The following is a 19,080-nucleotide window of genomic DNA, read 5'->3' as shown; positions in this document are numbered from 1 at the left end:
CTGTGCGCAGTGCTAACAAGTATTAGCTATACTGTTGCTGCTGTTCTTCACTTTAATGACACCCACCACTACTGCTGCTGCCCAGTAGTTGTTTCCCTATTATTCTTCCTCCTCCCATTATTATTGAAGTGACCATTTCCCTACCCTTCTCCTCCCTCCATTTTCCTTCTCCTCTCGTGCCATCCTTTATTTTAGTCTCTCATCTATCTTCTGGCCCTGTTTGATTTTCCTTGTCCATCCTCTGTTTTTTCCTCTCCTCCCTCTGGAAGGGGGGGGGGGCTGAGATGGTGTGTGCCAGGGCTGAGATGGACCCATGTGGATGGCTTTTCCCTTCTTCTTCCTCCCAGCTGTTTCTCCTCCAAAGGAAATATTTTGTAAGGTCTCTGGAGCACTTAGCTTTCCTGATTGGTTATCTTTTGGTCATGTCACAGGAGAAAAGTCAACCATATGATTGTTGACCACAACTGTTTCATCCTTTGATTTTGTTTAGTATCCAGTTTAGTGATACTGGACCTGTTTTGGGAAATGGATGAAGGAGATTAATATCCATTTCTACACTGGATAATATAAATGTATCATTTGACCATTCCATATATTTTACTGATTTAATAATTTCTAAATTTAGATGCATTTTTACTGTGGCACATCTTAATGTGCTGCCATCAACCATTTTGGAAGGTAAATATAAAAAAAATACTGTATGACAAGTGTCATGCCTATGTTTAAATCTAACAATAGTGTCAATTGTTCATATTCTGCAGTAGTGTCCATTTTATCAGGGTGCTCTAGACTGATCACTCCAGTTTTACAAAAATTTCCATGGAGAATGGAAAGATTTAATTTCTCTCGCCTGCTTGGGGACTTGGACTCTTAAATTACAGAGGAGGTTACTAGGTTCTGTGCCTATGCTATTACTACTTGCAGCCAGATATTCCTGGGGGATTTATAGTATGGGAATCTTAGTTATATATTTAAGTGTAAGTGTAAAGTTATGAAATTTTAATTTCCAGGTATAGTACAAGGTGTTGGTTATAACCTTTAAAGCCCTTCATGGTTTAGGTCCAGCCTACTTACGGCATCACTGTCTCCCATATAATCCGCCCTGCACATTGAGGTCCTCTAATAAAAACTTACTGCAACCAGCTAAAACTAGGCTGGCTGCAGTTACCCAAAGGACCTTCTCTTCTGCCGCTCCCAAATTATGGAATAGCCTGATGGAGGAGATTCGATGTATCACTAATCTTAATTGCTTTAAAAAGGCAGCCAAGACATATCTCTTCTGGCAGGTCTTCCTGGATTAATATTCCAGCAACCTCATATTTAATCAACCAGCAACCAGCCTAACTGCCTTGCCTTGTATTTTAATAATTGATTTAAAAATTGTTCAATAATTTAATTGTATTTTATTGTGGATGGGAGGGTTAGGGAGGGTTTGGGATATAATGGTAATAAGTGATTATTGTATTTTATGGAGGTATTAGCCACTTCGATCTTTTGGAGAAGCATGATATAAATAATTTATTATTATTATTATTATTATTTAACATTTTACTTTCCTCAGCTTTAATTTTTGGGTATTACATAGAAAATGTTAGAAATTAGTATGTAGTGCTGGTTTTATGAATTCAAGTTGTATTTGTGTGTACATCTATATATATATATATATATTTAATTTGGTCTATGACCGTAAATGAATGAATTACAATATTGTTTCCAAAGCTGATCAGTATATAAAATCTTTGTGATTACAGCTGGAGATGAAAACAAAACTAATGGAAGCTAGAATTCATGAAGAGAAGCTTAAATTACAGCAAAAACATGATACAGATGTTCAGAAGGTATAGTATAAATGTGTCTGGAGGGGGGCAGAAATGTGGCAGCATCTTTAAAACTAAGGGTCTTTACAGACCAGCCATTAAGGCTAGCCTGGGGGTAGAGTCGGGGCTTGGTGTCCACATGATGTGCCCCTGACCGTGCCCCAGGCTGGTGTGACGCCATGCGCTGCTCCACATGGCACATGGCATCAAGGTGCTCCTCTGGTGCTGCATCTACATGATGCAGTGCCAAAAGAGTGCGGAAATGCCATGTGTTTTCAGCTATGGTGCCCTTTACGACACAAAAAGGAAGGAGAGATCGGCATGTAGTTGCAGCAGCCCTGATCCGGCGCTAAAACGGGCAGCCTGTTGAGCCCCTAACTGTTTTTTATTTAGCATGAGTGTTTGTGGATATAATTATTTAGATAAAGTACCAAGTGGCTAAAACTGTAGATAGCAGATTGGAAACAATCAATATATATTCCCATCCACTGAAAAGGAGACACAACTGCAACAACTATGGAGCCATATCACTAATCTCACATGGAAGGAAAATCATGCTCAAGATTGTGCAACATACACTTCAATGATACATGGAAACGGAAATCCCAGAGGTACAAGCAGGGTTCAGAAAAGGTAGAGGCACTAGGGACCACATTGCAGATCTACAATAGCTAATGGAGTGCACCAAGGAATCCCCCCCCCCAAAAAAAAAAATCAGCATGTGTTTTATCGACTACAGCAAAACCTTTGACTGCATACATCATGAAAAGCTGTGGAATAGCCTTAAAGACATGGGAATGTCAACACTTCTGATAGTATTGATGACAAATCTGTACTTAGGACAAGAAGCTACTGTCAGAACAGAAAACGGAAAAACAGAATGGTTTCCAATTGGCAAAGGGACCAGGCAAAGCTGCATCTTTTCACCTTATCTGCTCAACTCTTTGCAGAAAATATTATGGGAAAAGCATGCTTGGACACAGAAGTAGGAGGAAAATAGGAGGAAGGAATATCAGCAGTCTAAAATATGCCAATAACACTATAGATATACAGTTAAGCACAAAAGTCAAAATAGTACAAGCAGTTGTGTTCCCCATTACCATGTACGGATGTGAGATCTGGACAATTAAGAAAACAGATAAAAAGAAAATCAATTCATTTGAGATGTGGTGCTGGAGAAGAGCGCTGAGGTTACTGTGGACAGCCAAAAAGACAAACAAATGGATCTAAGAACAGATCAGGCCTGAGATTTCCCTGGAAGCCAAGATGATTAAGCTGAGGCTGTCACACTTTCGCCACGTCATGGGAAGACATGACTCATTAGAAAAGACCATAATGCTAGGGAAGGTGAAGGGAAGGAGAAAGATAGGAAGGCCACATGTTAGATGGATGGATTCCATTAAAGAGGTTATGGGTATGAATCTGCAAGAACTAAGAAAAATAGTGGAAAATAAAGAGTCTTGGAAATGTCTTATCCAGAAGGTTGCCATGAGTCGAGATCAGGTCGAGGGTGTCTAACAACAAAGCGAGTGATATTACGGCTTCAGATATAAAACATAAAGTTCTGGGAATGGGATAGAATTTAAGATCCAGAAAGATGCAAATAATGTCCCTTGCCCTAAATTTTGAAAAGGCTGGGTGAGGTGATCCAAGTCTTTCAACTTTTTGCAGTGGTAGTTAATGTTGATGTGTGAAAGCAATAAATCTTCTTACATCTGACACTATTTTATATGACATTATACAGTTGTCCCTCCATATTTGCTAGGGTTAGGGGAACAAGACCCTTGTGAATATGGAAAAACCACAAATAACAAAAACACTGTTTTTACCTGAGAGGACACCTCTCTAGGAATCTCTAGGTCCTCCAGTGCAACTCTGTGGTCAATGTCCAACATACACTGACCATAGAATGACACTGGAGTAGCTACAAATGGTCTTTCAGTGCAACGTTTAGTTAAAGTTGACCATAGAGTTGCACTGGAGGACCTAGACAGTCGTAGAGAGAACATATTAATGAAATCCGTGAATAATCAAATCCACAAATATCAAAGCCGCAAATATGGAGGGATAATAATAATAATAATTTGTTTTATTTATATACCGCTACTCCAAAGATCATAGCGGTGAACAGCAAGTAAGCTAATTAGCAAGTAAGCTAATTTGCCCCCAACAGTCTGGGTACTCATTTTAGCAACCTTGGAAGGATGCAAGCCTGAGTCGAGCTTGGGCCCTTTTGCTGGTCTTGAACTCGCAACCTTGTGGTTTTGAGTGAATGGCTGCAGTACAGGCATTTACCCACTGCGCCACCAGGGCTCCAGGGATGACTGTGTTTCACAATGAGCTAACAGTATTATTTTCTGCAGTGTTCAGATTTTGGCTTTAAATAGCATTCCATTGGTTACTGGAGCATTTGCAAAGTGCTAGGCATTTTTTTGTAAAATGAAAAAAAAAAAATGAAAATCTTTAGAATCCAGTTGCAGTTATGAAAAATGAATTTTGTAGTAAAGGGTGTTCTGCAGCTTGTATTGATCTTGTTTTAGGATTACAGCTGTTTGGTACTACCAGATGGATCAGATTATAGAGAAAAATGAAAATGTGTGTGTGCACAAAACATGAAAGAGAGACTTCTGTTTGAAGAATCCTAAAACCTTGTACAATCTTGTGGTAAACAAAAGTGAAGCAAGTCCTTGCAAATAACCTAGAGCCTTCTTCTTGAGAGGATGCTGTGAAAGCTTTGGGAGTCTTGCTAGTGGATTGAAATAGATAATCATGTAACTGGGTATGTGGTGATATCAGTATCATTATGAGAACAGAGTAGTGTCCCAGTGATGGGGCAAGGAAACTGTTATCTCTCTACCACTGAATCCTGTGTTCCACTGTGTATTGGCATGGCAGTTTTTGTCAATTGGAAATGTTTCCCATTCAATTAATAAAGTAGTTCCACTGAGTGTATAAAATCTCTGTTATGAAGAAGATCTTACATTTACTACTCTGTATCTCAGAAGTCCTAAATAATTTTTTAATTGCGAGAATTAACAAGGATTTGTAAGGTAGCCAAAGAACTGGTTTTACATCCAAATAACTTCTGACTTGTTTAGTGACATTGTTATATTCCAACAGTGATCATTTTCACTTAATGCAAATTTTGTATTGTAATAGTGTTTCTTTCTGTTGCTCTGTTTTTTGTGAGATGGAATCAGGGATGCTCTTTAACAAGCTGAAGGACTTTTCCATGTGTGGAAGGATTTTCTGAAATCTAGAGATGTGTTTCTTTTTCAGCAAGGTGTTGCATAGTTTCGGACATGCTGTCTTACACAGTACCATATGTTAGCCTTGTAGAGCAGGTAATAGAATGGCATCACTAATGGAATTTCTAATGTGTATGTATAACTGGCTGCAATCCTACTTGTCTTGCAAGGCAAGAGATGGGATTCGGTTGTGGTACCTTTTGCTCTCAGTTCCAGTGAAATGAACAGAGATATGCAAAACCTGTTACGAGATAAAGATGAGGTTAATATGTTCTAATATACAGACTTAATTGTATTTAAAATCTATTTAGGTTTTTTAATAGTTGTAGAGTTGATGTTACTTTTTGATCCTAAAATATGAAACACCAGATGCTTTAGTTCTGGTGTATATTTTGCTGTGTTCTTTTTGCCAGGATTGAAGATAAAAGTGTGTAACATTTTTGAAAGAGTAAGTAGGAAATGAGTGAGTTGGCATAACTTGAGCCTCTAGTAATCCCTAAACATATCAAAAGTAAAATCAATACTCCTTATGATTGTGATGCAACAGCATTGTTGGGGTAGATCTGATGATTAAGTAGTTTTCCAGCGATGGAGGTGGAAACATCCTATAACGTGGGTTGATTCCATCTCTTGCTCCGAAATAGGCAGGAAAAACAGACTTGAAGGAGTTGCCACCAGAGGGAGCAACCCCCTCCATCCCTCAGTCTTTTTCCTGCCTCGCTCCAAGTAGGCTGTGTTTTTCCTTTTCTCCTTCTTTGTCTTAAAGACTTTAATATTTCTTCTAATATTTCTTCTATTCTTCTTATATTCATGATCTGTTCTCTCCTGCAAAAAACAGCAATGTTTTTCTTTAGTCTTTCTCTATCCCTTTGCCTCTCTAATGGCTGAAACAAAGCCAGGCAGGGAGAGACAGTTCAGAAGCTGCTGTGCTGTGAGGCAACAAGGCCCAACTCCAGCATTAAAGAAGAAAAAGAAAGCCCAGCCATGTCTGGCCGAAGGGGCTGAAAGGCCAGAGAGCCCAGGTGCGGCCAGAGGAGGGAGATCCCTCTGTCTTGGACCAGATGCGCTCCGCTGCAATCTCCAACCCCAGGAAGGTGTCTGTGCAGTGAGATGGACATCCCGAAAGGAATTGGCGCGGTGGAGGAGGGAATATTCCCTGTCCTTAACCAAAAGGCGCCACACCGCAGTCACCATCCCCAGAAGGGGTTTGGGCGGTGACAACCAGAGAGGCCTAGGCATGGCCAGAGGAGAGAACCACCTGCCCTTGGCCAGATTGCGCCCACTGCAGACATCAAACCTGGCAAGAGGTTTGGGCAGTGAGAGAGAGAGAGTGGAAGCAGACTTCAAGAGGTGAGTGATGATCCTACTTCTAATCCTATGTTTGTGGGTTAAGATTTACCCCAGAAGTTTGTTACTGCCTTCCATTGCCAGTTTTCAAGGAGATTTCAGTTATCTCAGAAATATGGCTGGAGAGTTTGTCTCTGGCTTACATTGCCAGTTTTAAAAAAGTTTCTGGCTTGCATTGCCAGTTAAAACAGACCTCAACACAAAATTACAAATGGAGAGTTTGTCTCTGGCTTGCATTGCCAGTTTAAAAGAGACCTTAGTTGCACAGAAGTGCAAATGGAGAGTTTCCCTCCAAAACCAACTGCCACCTCCTCCTCCTCCTCTCCTTCCTCCATGATCCACTTGGACTGAAGGGATCAGAGAGGGTTAACAAAAGGATTTGCCAGGTACATTATCCCCTAGTTGGATTTTTCAGTCACTCCTTTGGATAAATTTGCCTAAACAATTTATTTATTGTTCTCCCCTTGTTAAAAGAAGAGGCAAAGCTACAACTTAAGGTGTGGCAGCCATTTTGTTTAAGGTCACCAAGTCAAGTCAAAAGAAGAAAGGCCTGCTGCTTCTGCTCCAGTCTGCCTCTCTTAAAACAAAATATTAACCGGAGTTCATTCCTCAGAAGAAGAATCTGATCTGAAATATATATATACCTATATATGTATGTATATATGAAATACAAATAAAAATGAGGGCCCTTCAGTAGCTCCTGAAATCTCTTAGACTTTTGGGGTCTGATGATCTTTTATTATTGCTATATTTGTTTTTATGTTATTATTGTATAAGACAATTAATATATTACAATTTAATGACACCTCGGTGCAATTAAAGCTGTAAGATCCTGATCTTTCTCAAGGGAAGAATGTTCTCCCCGTCCAAACCTGGGCCTTCAACACCAAATACTCCATTTTCATACAGATTTTATGAAGGTCATAAGGCCTCCATAGCTTGTTATTGTGAGACCAAATCCAATAGCTCTGTGTGTTACAGCTCACCTCGTTATGGGAATCAGCAGATCCCACTTGTGATTGCCATAGTTTATGCTCAATGAAAGTTGTTTCTCCTGTTTTCATTTTTTCTAGAGCTATGTGTGGCCTACAGCGCTTGTTAAAAACAAACAAACAAAAAACACTTGAAGTCAAAATAAAGTTCTGCCAGAACATTAAAAAATGGTTTAGGATAGTGGCTATTTCAGGAGACACTAGCCTAAATGGGATTTGATACAATCCAAGACCACAACTGGTTTAGTTCCAGTACAACAACAGATTTGATCAAAGAAATTGACACATAGATGTCCATTACAAACAAAATCTGACATTTCTACCTCTTACTGGGGACAAATTGTTTAGAATAAAGTCTCTTGGCTGAGTCTAAGGACAACAAAAAGACCTTACCATCTTTTTTTTTTTAAAGGTTCTTTCCTATAATACATTCCTCAAATGAAGAATGAAAACAAGGCCCTGACTTTCCTATATTGTCTAAATATGATAATGGAGAGCCTTTAGAGATCAGGATCGCTCCATCTTTGTGACTGAGCATTTTGCAGTGTTATTACACAATGGTTAAGATTTTTAAATAACATTTTTGAGGCCACCCCAATTAGTCTACAAGAAACGGTCTTGATTTGCCACAAGGCAAAGGTGACTTTTCTTAGACCAGGGCCTTCAATCCTAGAGACACTCTTCAGAGCTGTCTTCACAAAGGTATCAGGTAAGAGTGGGATAAACCTGCCACATTACACCTAAGTTCTGTGTCTGTTAATAAGCCTTATCATTTACCTTGACAGGTAATGGCAAAACTGCAATTCTAACCAATGGATAACTCATTATTGTAGCCAAGGGTCCGTAGGGGAATTTTATTAGGTTGTTATTAGTCCAAATATTGCAAGAGGGGGCTGGCTACGATAGCCCACCGAGATCGTCTCCCGATATGTATACGGAGTAGACCAGGGCCTCCCAATAACTGAAGCTGAGACAGATTGCAATAACTAAATGTCTACTTTATTGAAAATGGGGGGAACACACACAATGCACACACTCACACACACATTCAAGGCTCAGGAAGGTAGGTTGGAAATGTGGAAAAGATGTTTAGGCTTTGCTAATGGTATACTCACCAAGATGTAGTCTTCCTCCGGGAAGCGAATGGATGTGGGACAGTGAGACAAGTCTGCTCCGCAACCTGGGTTTGAGCAGAAATGCCGGCTACCAGAACAGAGGTCTGACTGACGTGGAGTAAGTAGACCTTTGGGATGGCGCGCTGAGCAGCCAAAGTTGGGACTTTTTATAGGCCAAATCTCGCCTGAGGCAAAGAGGCTGGCTTGGCCAAAACAAAAGTGTTTAAAGATTTTCTTTTCACCTGGATGTCTGCTTTAGATAGTATAAAGGGCTTATGCCACTTGGACAATAGGTTCAAGGAGGAGGTTGATAGCTTCAGGGAAGGCAATCCTTTTACTCTTCCCAGCCTTGAGATAATCCCTTCATGCGACTTCCCTGGACCCTCTGAGATGTTAATATGGGAACTCCCTTAGGGGAGGTGTACATGTCCTCTCGCTTTGCCAGTAATGGAGGACAGGCTGCTAGTCTGGCCAGGGGTCATCCAAGGGTTATCATTGATTCCAAAATTTATATAAACCAGCATGGGTAACATTCTAAGTCCTGGGTTTCTCCCATTTATACTCAAGCTTTACGAGACACACATTCCCTCTCTCTTTCACACACATACATATACAATATACATGTATATATACATACCCTAATGAAATGACAGATAAACTATCATAAACAGCATCCTCCTTGGCAATTAGGGCTGCTTCAACTATGTCATTTTCTCAAGGGCTGACCTTATGTGGGCTAAAGATTTTATGAGATCCCTCATAATCAGGTAAACATAAAATTATATCAACACAACCTACAAAATACTGAGAATGGCTGCTTTCTCAGCTTATGCCAGGCCAGATGTAGATTTTAAATAAAATCAAACAAATAAACAAAACCGCGGTCATATGGATGCCTGTTCTAAACAACATTTGATAATTGATTGGTGATATACTCTTTCAACAATCACTGGATCCAATATTGATAAAAAATTAATGATAAGGGGAAATCATTTGCTTTTTCACATAAAAATAAAAAATGAGGTCCCTTCATCAGGGACAATCCTCCTTTTCCCCCCATAGATACTTATTTTACAAGAGACAATAGGTTTGGGAGACAGTGGTCTGAGCTTAGTTATCAACCTTACCATCAGTCCCAGACGCTGCTTCACCTGAACCTACAACAACAATGTTCAGTGACAATTCTTGTCAAACAATGACACAAATAGCCTCAGTCCTGGCTGACTGGTGCTAAAGGGTGAGAGGAAGACTGCAGTCTTTCTTTCATCTTTCATAACAAATTCAGCCAGACCTATGCGTCCTCCCAACTCTAAAAATTTGCTCACATATACATACACCATTCTCATCACTATTTCATTGCTTCCTCAAGATACAGGAAAGCAAAGATTCATTGGCTGATACCAAAAGCCACAAGACATCTGATCAATATTGGGACAATTAAAAAACTATAAAAACAAAGAGGCTTGTTCCAATCTTCTTTAATTCTACATTTAAAACAATCAAAAACAAATTTAGAGTGTGGTGCTAGAGCTAAAAAATGGGCCAATTGGTTTATTAAAAAACAAAACAAATAAACAAAACAAAAAAAACACAGGGTCAGACTGGAGATTCTCCAGAAAACCCTGGAGGCACTTCAGCTCCATGATTTTGTGTGTCCCTGTTCTTAGTTGTAGTTGTTTCTGCATCCCAATCCACCTACCTCATCACAATTATCTACACACTGCTTACCAGGGAAAGCTTTTTCCATACAAGGCTCTACCATTCAGTCTGTTGTTTTATTCAGTGACACTCAATACACTGATAGGGACACATTAAAACAGTGAGATCTTCATCTATACCCATTACTTCACAATGGCCTGATCAGATCTGTTTCTCTTCCATAAGATGTAACAGATGTCGAGTTGTGCTTTCCTTCCTATCCAGAAAAGGTTTTCTGCTAACTCATAAAAAGGACAACCTAGTTCGATTTCAGAAGGTACAATACTTTGGAGTGGTTGTAGATGCGTTGCTGACCAGAGTCTACCTGACCAAACAAAGGATAAGATCCACGGAAAACACCTTCAGGCAGGTAGATTGTTCTCAGTTATCTGACCTAGTGTTACTGGCGCACCTACAGTGCCCGATCTGCTTCAATTAATAGTTTGTCATGAACACGAGGAGCCTAGAGTGATTCCTCTAGCTATTTCAACAATAAATGTCACAGATAAATCACTTGTTCTGACATATCCCAAATAAGTTCAAATCCCTTTGAACGGTGGTTGTGCTGCCAATTGAGAAGGATTGTCTGATTTGGCCCCTGATGGAGTTCCAAATAATGGTGGATGCCAGCTTAGGGCGATGCAAATCATTTTGTTACTCCCAATAAGCAAAATGAATATGACCAACAATCTCTACTCCACAATATAAATTGCCTTCAATTAAAACCAATAGTGTTTGTTTTCAACTACAACTACTAACAGCTCAATTCTGATTCAAATTGACAAGTTTACATTAAGGGTTCATATACACCAAATGACTGACCCAATCCAGGTCACTGATGACAAAATCAACATTTCTAATAACTTGATTCAAGAAATGATTTCAACATCTTTTTGTCACAATTAAATTGTGGCTTGTCTTGGATGCATTTTAACATGCTACAAGAAGATTGAGATATCTCTGTTGTGATCAGTTGCTGATCACTCCATTTACAGTGCAGCTACTTCCTCTGCACTACCAACAATCACATCCATCTAAGATAAATGTAGGACATGACATGGCCTTCATCTTCCACATTTACATGCCACCTCTGTTGAGTTGCCTTGAATCAAGAAGAGGCTTCCTTTGGAAGACACATCTGGTGGTTCTCACATAAGTGATATGCCTCAGTTCACCCACTCATTGGTTTGGGGAGCTTTGGTAAGTCCCATGTTATAGGATGTTTCCACCTCCATCGCTGGAAAAAGGAACATTGGGTCTTACCTGTGAGATGTTCGTTTTCAGCGATGTAGGTGGAAATATCCTCCCCACCCAGAACTGAGGAGGCTGTTTTCCCTTGACTTTGCAAGGGTGGTTGTTAGTTATTTTTAGTTTGACTTTATGATAGTTTCCATTGATTATACTTAGATTTGCATTAAATGCTCTCTGAGTTTGTTTTCTATCCTCGGCTGTAATATTGACTGAGGGATGGAGGGGGTTGCTCCCTCTGGTGGCGACTCCTTCAAGTCTGTTTTTCCTGCCTATTTCGGAGCAAGAGATGGAATCAACCCACGTTATAGGATATTTCCACCTACATCGCTGAAAACGAACATCTCACAGGTAAGACCCAATGTTGCTGTCTCTCACTTGAGAGTTCATTTTTAACAAAGATTCAGTTGTAGCTTGAGATGAGTGACCATTCTGGATAGTTAAGGATGAGGTGGATAGTATGCAGTGATGGAAATGAATCCTGAGTCAGCATCTCAGTCTGCCTTCCACCTTCCAGCCAAATAAATAAGTGAAAGAACAAATGGAATAGATGTTGGCAGGTGTCTCCAGTTGATGGTATTGTAGAGTTCAGTTGATTGACAGAAGAGGATGTAACCTGCATATCACTAGCTGTTTTCCAAGACTAGATTTGTACAACTGTTCTGCTACGTGGTATTTTAAAATATAACTGTGTATTTTTAAGATTTGCAACACTACTGAAAATAACACCTTGCATCATTAATTTAGTGCCTTGTTGGGTGAGTATACTGTATAGTAAACTGCAGCATCATGAATGGAATGCCACTCAATGAGAGAGAACATTATATATCTTCTTGCTTAAAATACACACATACACACTGTGTTATCTGATGTATTTCATAATCATATGTATTGATAAGTTGTGTATCTCTTATCCAGAATACCAAAATTCAAAGTACTTCAAAATAAAATAAAAATTGAGCTACAACACAAGTAGCTAGTACGAATCTGTACTGCATTTGTGAGGCTGGAGAGGCATGTGGCTGGAGAGAGACACGAGGATCTGTAAAATGGCAGGAATCCACACCTTCCATCATATCAGATTCTCAGCCTTTCTCCAGACCTATTATGTCTCATTATGTATATGCAAATACAAGTATTCCAAAATCCCCCCTTAAAAAAAATCCAAACTATGGAATACGTCTGGCCCAATTTCAAGTAAGAGGTACCCATATAGCAGAATTTTCATAATGCCAATAAATATGTTCTTTTACTGCAAACAAGGAAGGGAATCAGTAGAAGGTTCAGTATGTGAATTCAACAATATAAAAGGCCTGAGAATTGTATCAGTATTTCTATGCCTGTAAAAACCATTGTGTGTATAAAGTGAAGGAACTATATTATTAAATAACAAAGATTGTGGCCAGAGAATACAGAAAGGAGAATAATGCGTCATTTCAGGATTTAGGGAAACCACTGAAAAGCTGTAGCTGGTTAACATTCATAAATATGTACAACAGTGTATTATGAGAAGGTTTTCTCAGAAGAGAAGTTGAGAACCAAAAATAATTGTCCTTACTTTTTCTTTGAAATGAGTAGTCTTGTTTCAACTGCCACAGCAGAGTCTTGAGATGAGATGTCCTATGGTATTCTAAAGTAAAAAAAAAGAATCCTTTCGTTTTATTTTATTTTTTGTTTGCCAATTGAATACCCAGTTTTTAGTTGTTTTGTAAAGAAAATATTTCATCTTAAGTGTTTTCTTCATTGTGTTCATGAATGTTATTTTCTTTTCTTACTGGGATCCCTAAGGATTTAAACAGAACATTCAGCAGTAATACACTTGCATTTTAGAGTTATCTTTCAGAACATGTTAGACTTCAACATTCTTTATATGATTGTGAAAGCATATTTATGCTTTTGGGAAAATAAATCTTCTCAAATTCAGTCTTTTCCTTTGCTTAGCAGTTTTATTTCACAGGGGGCATTTTCGTCCAAACTTTGTCACTCTTTAAAAATACATTTTGTGCTGTTTTGACCAAAAAAATCATCTGGTGCTTATGTGGCATTTAGTTACTCAAAAGAATCTTTTAAACTAACAAAGGCTTATGTCTGAGATATGCATAATTCAGGTAGCCTTTCTGTACTAAATATACTCTGGTCCCTGCTTATGCTATGTTGTGTTTTCATTTTGGTGTTGCTCACTTCAGGTTTGATAGGCTCTTATTTTTCTACTACAGATTTTGGACAGAAAGAATAGTGAAATTGAAGTACTGAAGACGTTGTACAAAACCAAACAAAGTGAAGCTGAAGAGACTATTCAAAAGCTTGAAAAGAAAGGTGAAGCATCATAAATCAAGTACTTCAGGCTCAGTGTTATGTTTATTCCTGTTTGAACTTGAGCTACATTATCATGGGGGGTGAATTATGTATCTTTCATGTTGCCCCAGCTGTTGTGAACCCAGTAGAGCTTTGAATTTCTGGTTTAAGACCCCCTTCATATGATTGCTGTTCCAGTTCTGGAACAATTTGTTCAGGGTTTTTTGCTTGCTTGATTTAAAATTCAAATTATTTGAGAAACATTTAAGGAACCGTACAGTTTTGGATATCCATAGGATTTTGGCTGTGGTAGTCTTCCTTCCTTCCTTCCTTCCTTCCTTCCTTCCTTCCTTCCTTCCTAATACCAAATAGCAACCTGCTTTTAAACTGAGGGGGCATGTAAAAGCAGCTTAAAATGGGGCAAGGTGACGTATTTTAATACATTACAATGAAATCATGTTTTTTTTAAAAAAAATAAATACATAAATAAAATGAAGCCACTGTAAGCCCTTATCTGATATCTGGCTCATTAGAATAGAATAATAATCTAATATGTTGTTTGTTTGTTTTTCTCGACAGTTCAGATGCTTGTTCGTGAATCACAAGTAGTTAGGGAAGCTAAGGAGAAACAAATCGTTGAGCTGAAAAAGATGTGTGAGCAAAGTACAGATTCCCTAAACAATGAGTGGGAGAAAAGGGTAATGAATATTTCTTGTTTCAATATGAAATAACATAAAATCTGCTGCTTCAGTAATTGGGTTTTGGTTATTTCAGTGTTTTAAAATCAATTACAGACATAATGAAATAGTTTGCAGCCTCAGTTTTAAAGTAGGTCCTCTAGATAAAATTTCCATATTCTACAATGAAGGATGTGGTAAAAAATTTTCAGCATTGACTTTTATTTATATTTGTAGAATCTGAGGTTGGTCATGATCTGCTGCTCATCCACAATGTCCTTTTGGCATTGGCATGAAAACATATTGAAATGTACATTCTTTCTAGATCTGTGATTTACACATATTCGTCATCTGTGCCGATGCAGTGAGTGTTTGGAATCTTCTGGAGCAATAATTTTGAAAGTAGCACCAATCACTCTGTATAAATGAAATATAGCATGGTTCCCTTCTATCTCCTTGGTTTTTTCTTTGAGCTGAAGGAGTTGCTTTAGTAAAAACTTTAGCTACTCCCTGTCTGGACCATTCAAGAGTAATTTGTTCTTCCTCTTCTTTTTTCCTATCCTTTTCTTCTGAGCCAAAGATTTTGGATCCTTCCAGCAGTTTCATGCTCTTATCATCTTAGTGACCTTCTTTCAGAGATGTGCTTATGCGAACAAATGATCATTCTGAGATCCTTCTGTACCTGGAAAAAATCACAAAGTTGAGTCCTGCAGCCTTTGTCAGCCCTTCACCCTACAAGTTTGATGTCAGCTGGCCTCAAGATTAAAAGTTCTCAGTTGGGAACATGTACAAACTCACTGCTGAAAACAGCATTTTTCATCTCTTTTACTAACTGGACCTCCACCATCAGTTACTGAAGTGTTGACTTCAGTTGAGATGGAGCATCTAGTGATGTTGTTGTTGGTATTGGTATCAGTCCCTAATCTGAATGGCATCTGTTTTAAACGGAGAAATTCCCTGAATTCCAGGATAGTCTCTGGAAGATCAAGGATGATGGTACTCCATTATTTACACTTGGCTGTGAATGGTATATGCTACAGAAGACACATACACAAAGATGAAGGATCTTCCATTTGATGGAGGAGGCATTTTCAAAGCTGAGAGGAATGACTTAATGGATTGTATCTTTCAGGTGAGAGCAGCTCATCTTGAGTACTGATGTACAATCATAATTTTCACCCACTCCGCAGTGCTTTTTCCTTTATCAGTGTCTAAGCCTCCATCTTTTTTGCACTTTTCTCCAATCATGTTTTTATAGACTTCTTTGCCGAAGAAGAAATCTTTAAACAATCCAAATATTTGTTCTTATCTGGCAAGGAATCATTTTGTTCTTCCAAAAATCACCCTTGATTTCCCAGATTAACACAAAGCCCTCACGGGTCATCAGTTCCTACAGAACTGATGTCCCCAATTTCACCTTGCCACTTCCATCATCAGGAGAACATCTTTTAAGCCATTTCCGTACGTGGCACAATATCGTCAACAAGGCTTGTTCTGTCTGTGATTTAACTTGTCCTTGACCACCAGTGATTTAACTTCACTGTGCCATAGAGTTTGATTCTCTTTGTTGGAATAGTCCACGATAAATGTGCTGCGTGTCCTACAGGAAGGACACTGTGATTTTGGGAAAGGGTGTCATCAAGCATATTCCCCTGCTGCCCAAATCTGTGTCATATTCTAGACTTCAGAAGCCTCAGTTGTTACCGGTTTGTGGCCACTGAATTGAAGAAGGCTTACTTACATATTGTTGTTTCCCCATCATATAACAAATACCTGCACTTTGTGATTAGCAGTACAGAGTCCTCCTTTTCATAAGTGTTATTATGAAGATCAGAGAGGACGGTGCTGATTGTGTTCTTCTGACACTGCTGGTTGTGTTAGCTGTACATCACAACTCAGCTACTGTTGGGTCATTGATCATTTCTGTGTCTCCCAGTATATTTGACTCTCCTTACACATTTGGAAGGAAAAGTGAGGCACCAGAACATTCAGTCTCTCAACCCCACTGCGTGGAATATCTGTCAACTTGATACCATTTTGAGAGTTTTTAAAGCTGAATGCCTCATAAGTCTTATGCATGCAGATAGACTTGTTGAAGGTATTTTGCAGAATATATTAATATCCTTTCAACACAGTGCTCAGTGTCTACAGTCCATTCTTATTCTTTTTCCATGTACATATCTCTTTTGTCTCAGTACTAGGATTTAATGTGACTTACAGTAATTGGAATGAACAGAGATAAAATGCATGTGAAGACCTGTGAAAACACATAAAAAGTTACAGTTAAAAAGCATGTAAACTATCTGTTTCACAGAATTCCATTTAAAAAGAGACGATAGAAGTCAGTAAAATAGTGATTCTTACACTGGCTATAATATCTGAACCTGCTATATTATGAAGTCAGTCTACCAGAGCAGTGGTGACATCAGTAACCCTCTTGAGAGACATACTTTTACCAGTGTTAGCTTGCTAATCACCAATATGTGTGAGTAATGTGCCACAAACAACAGGTTTTTTTGCCTGTAACTATGATTTTTTGGTTATCTGTGAACTCTTACAACCCCTTCATTTATTCTCTTTCACATCTTAATTATGGTTATTTTATGGTGGATGTTAACATTGAGAGAGAATACCTTGGATATGCCCTGAAATGCATGCTGGAGATGTGAGGGCAAGTTTCCTGCCAGCAGCTACTCAGCTCAAGAGTTTCTCAGATCTGTCCAGGCCTTTAAAAAAAAGTATTTATTTATATCCGTTAGTGGAACAGAACATACCTATTAAAAATGTAACATGAATAGAAAGGTGATTCAAAGCAAATGGTCAAAGTATAGCATATAGCAAATTACAGTGGCCTTGAGGCTATTTTGTGAAGGTAGAATACTAAAATATTTATATATATATAAAACATCATGAATTTTGAATTAGCAACAGAGTGGCAACCATTGTCTCCTGAAAAATTTCTTATGCAGGAGACACGTAAAGACTGATGAGGAATTACATCATACTCAAAACACTTAAGTAATTTTCTGGTTTGTTGTTGTGTGCCTTCAAATCACCTCTAACTTATGGCAACCCTGAGACAAATCTGTCATTGCCCAAAGTCACTCAGTAGGCTTCCCTTTTTTAATTATTTTTTTTAAAAATAAAATTTCCACATAGAATAAAAATTTCATATATATACATAAACAAAAGAGCCCACAAAAAGAAAAAAAGTTAATAAAGAAATGATAGACTGAAATAAAAATGTTGTAAACAGCAATAAAAAGGCTTTAGATGGTTAGATTGAGACAGATATATAGTAAACAAGGAAAAATAAAGAAAAAGAGAAACAGAAAAGAATGTGAATTCCAAACAATCTTCAGCAGTTATTAAAGCATATAATCTGAGTAAAATTGTCATCTATCACACTAAATCATCCTCTTTCTCTTTGGATAACAAATGTTTACTAATAATATCAAAAATTATAAAATCTCATAAAAATCTCATACACTAAGTCAATAAAAGGTTGGTAATCTTTATTAAATATTAGTAATAATAATAATAATAATAATAATAATAAAATTTATTTATATACCGCCCTTCTTAGAATCAGGGCGGTGTACAACAAAAGGCATACAACAATATAATAATACAAACATAATTTAAAAACAGTACAGTACAATAAAAACAATAAAATTCGTGCCAGCTTGACAATGCTGACGAACAGGGGGGGGGGAGGGGAGAGCATTCTGGGGCGAAATAGTCAGGGGTAGGCCTGCTCGAAGAAGTAGGTTTTCAGCCCCTTCTTAAATTGGGCTAGGGAGGTGGCTAAGCGGAGCTCAAGGGGCAGCGAGTTCCAGAGGTTGGGGGCCGAGATGGTGAATGCCCTCCTAGAGGTGGAAGCTAATCTAGCCTTTGGAACTCTTAGAAGTTGCTGCCCAGATGATATGAGTCTGCGGGGCGGATTATATGGAGAGAGGCAGTCCTCCAGATACCCTGGGCCCAAGCTATTTAGGGCTTTATAGGTAATAACCAACACCTTGTACTGCGCCCGGAAGCGAATAGGCAGTCAGTGAAGATTTTTAAGCATTGGTGTTATATATATAGTATTAATCTTCCTCTCAATTAAACTAAACAAGTAACCCCCTATTACTAACTCTTTTTAATAACAGTCTATTATAATATAAAACACACCGCTACCGTCGACGGTCGACTTTGCCCGCGCCGATGAGTTAGCAGCTGAGCTCCCTCGGAGATTGTCACCTCCGCCTTTCATCCACTCGGAGGTCGACGAACCGATGGAGAGGGACACTGACATGTTTTTTGACCCTGAATCCGGGAGATACTACATGTCAGTGCCAAGGGAGACTGCCTTCAGGAAGTTCACCCGGCTCAACCTGCGCCCGGTGGCCCCCCAACATGACGAGCCTGCCCCTTCTCATGCGACGGCCTCAGCCTCTGCACCACGCCGCTCCCCGACGGAGCCACCGCCCTTGCAGATTCCGGTGCGTTCGGCAACTCGAGTCAGGGTCCCGGACATCCTGCTTACCTCTGACACCGACTCCGAGGGGGAGCCCTTGCTGCCGTCGGGGGAGCCCTCGGACGACGACGACACCTCCGTCCAGGCGTCTCCACAGCGGATGCACCACCCGGAGCCTTCCTCC

The 19,080-nt window shown here is 39.1% G+C and overlaps 1 protein-coding gene across 11 annotated transcripts in view; it reads left to right on the top strand.

Annotated features, from left to right (window-relative positions):
• Positions 1-19,080, top strand: part of CEP112 (centrosomal protein 112) — a 402,980-nt gene that overhangs the window by 85,225 nt on the left and 298,675 nt on the right. For all 11 annotated transcript variants that reach the window (XM_089540765.1, XM_089540791.1, XM_089540808.1 and 8 more), the window contains 3 exons: positions 1,752-1,838; positions 13,682-13,781; positions 14,340-14,458. In XM_089540765.1, coding sequence (XP_089396891.1) covers positions 1,752-1,838; positions 13,682-13,781; positions 14,340-14,458 — 306 coding nt within the window. The remainder of the gene's footprint in view (positions 1-1,751; positions 1,839-13,681; positions 13,782-14,339; positions 14,459-19,080) is intronic.

The sequence above is a fragment of the Sceloporus occidentalis genome, unplaced genomic scaffold, assembly GCF_023333645.1.
Source record: "Sceloporus occidentalis isolate IW3139 unplaced genomic scaffold, rSceOcc1.0.p SCAF_1, whole genome shotgun sequence".
NCBI lineage: Eukaryota > Metazoa > Chordata > Lepidosauria > Squamata > Phrynosomatidae > Sceloporus > Sceloporus occidentalis.
This window is presented reverse-complemented; position numbering and strand designations above follow the sequence as displayed.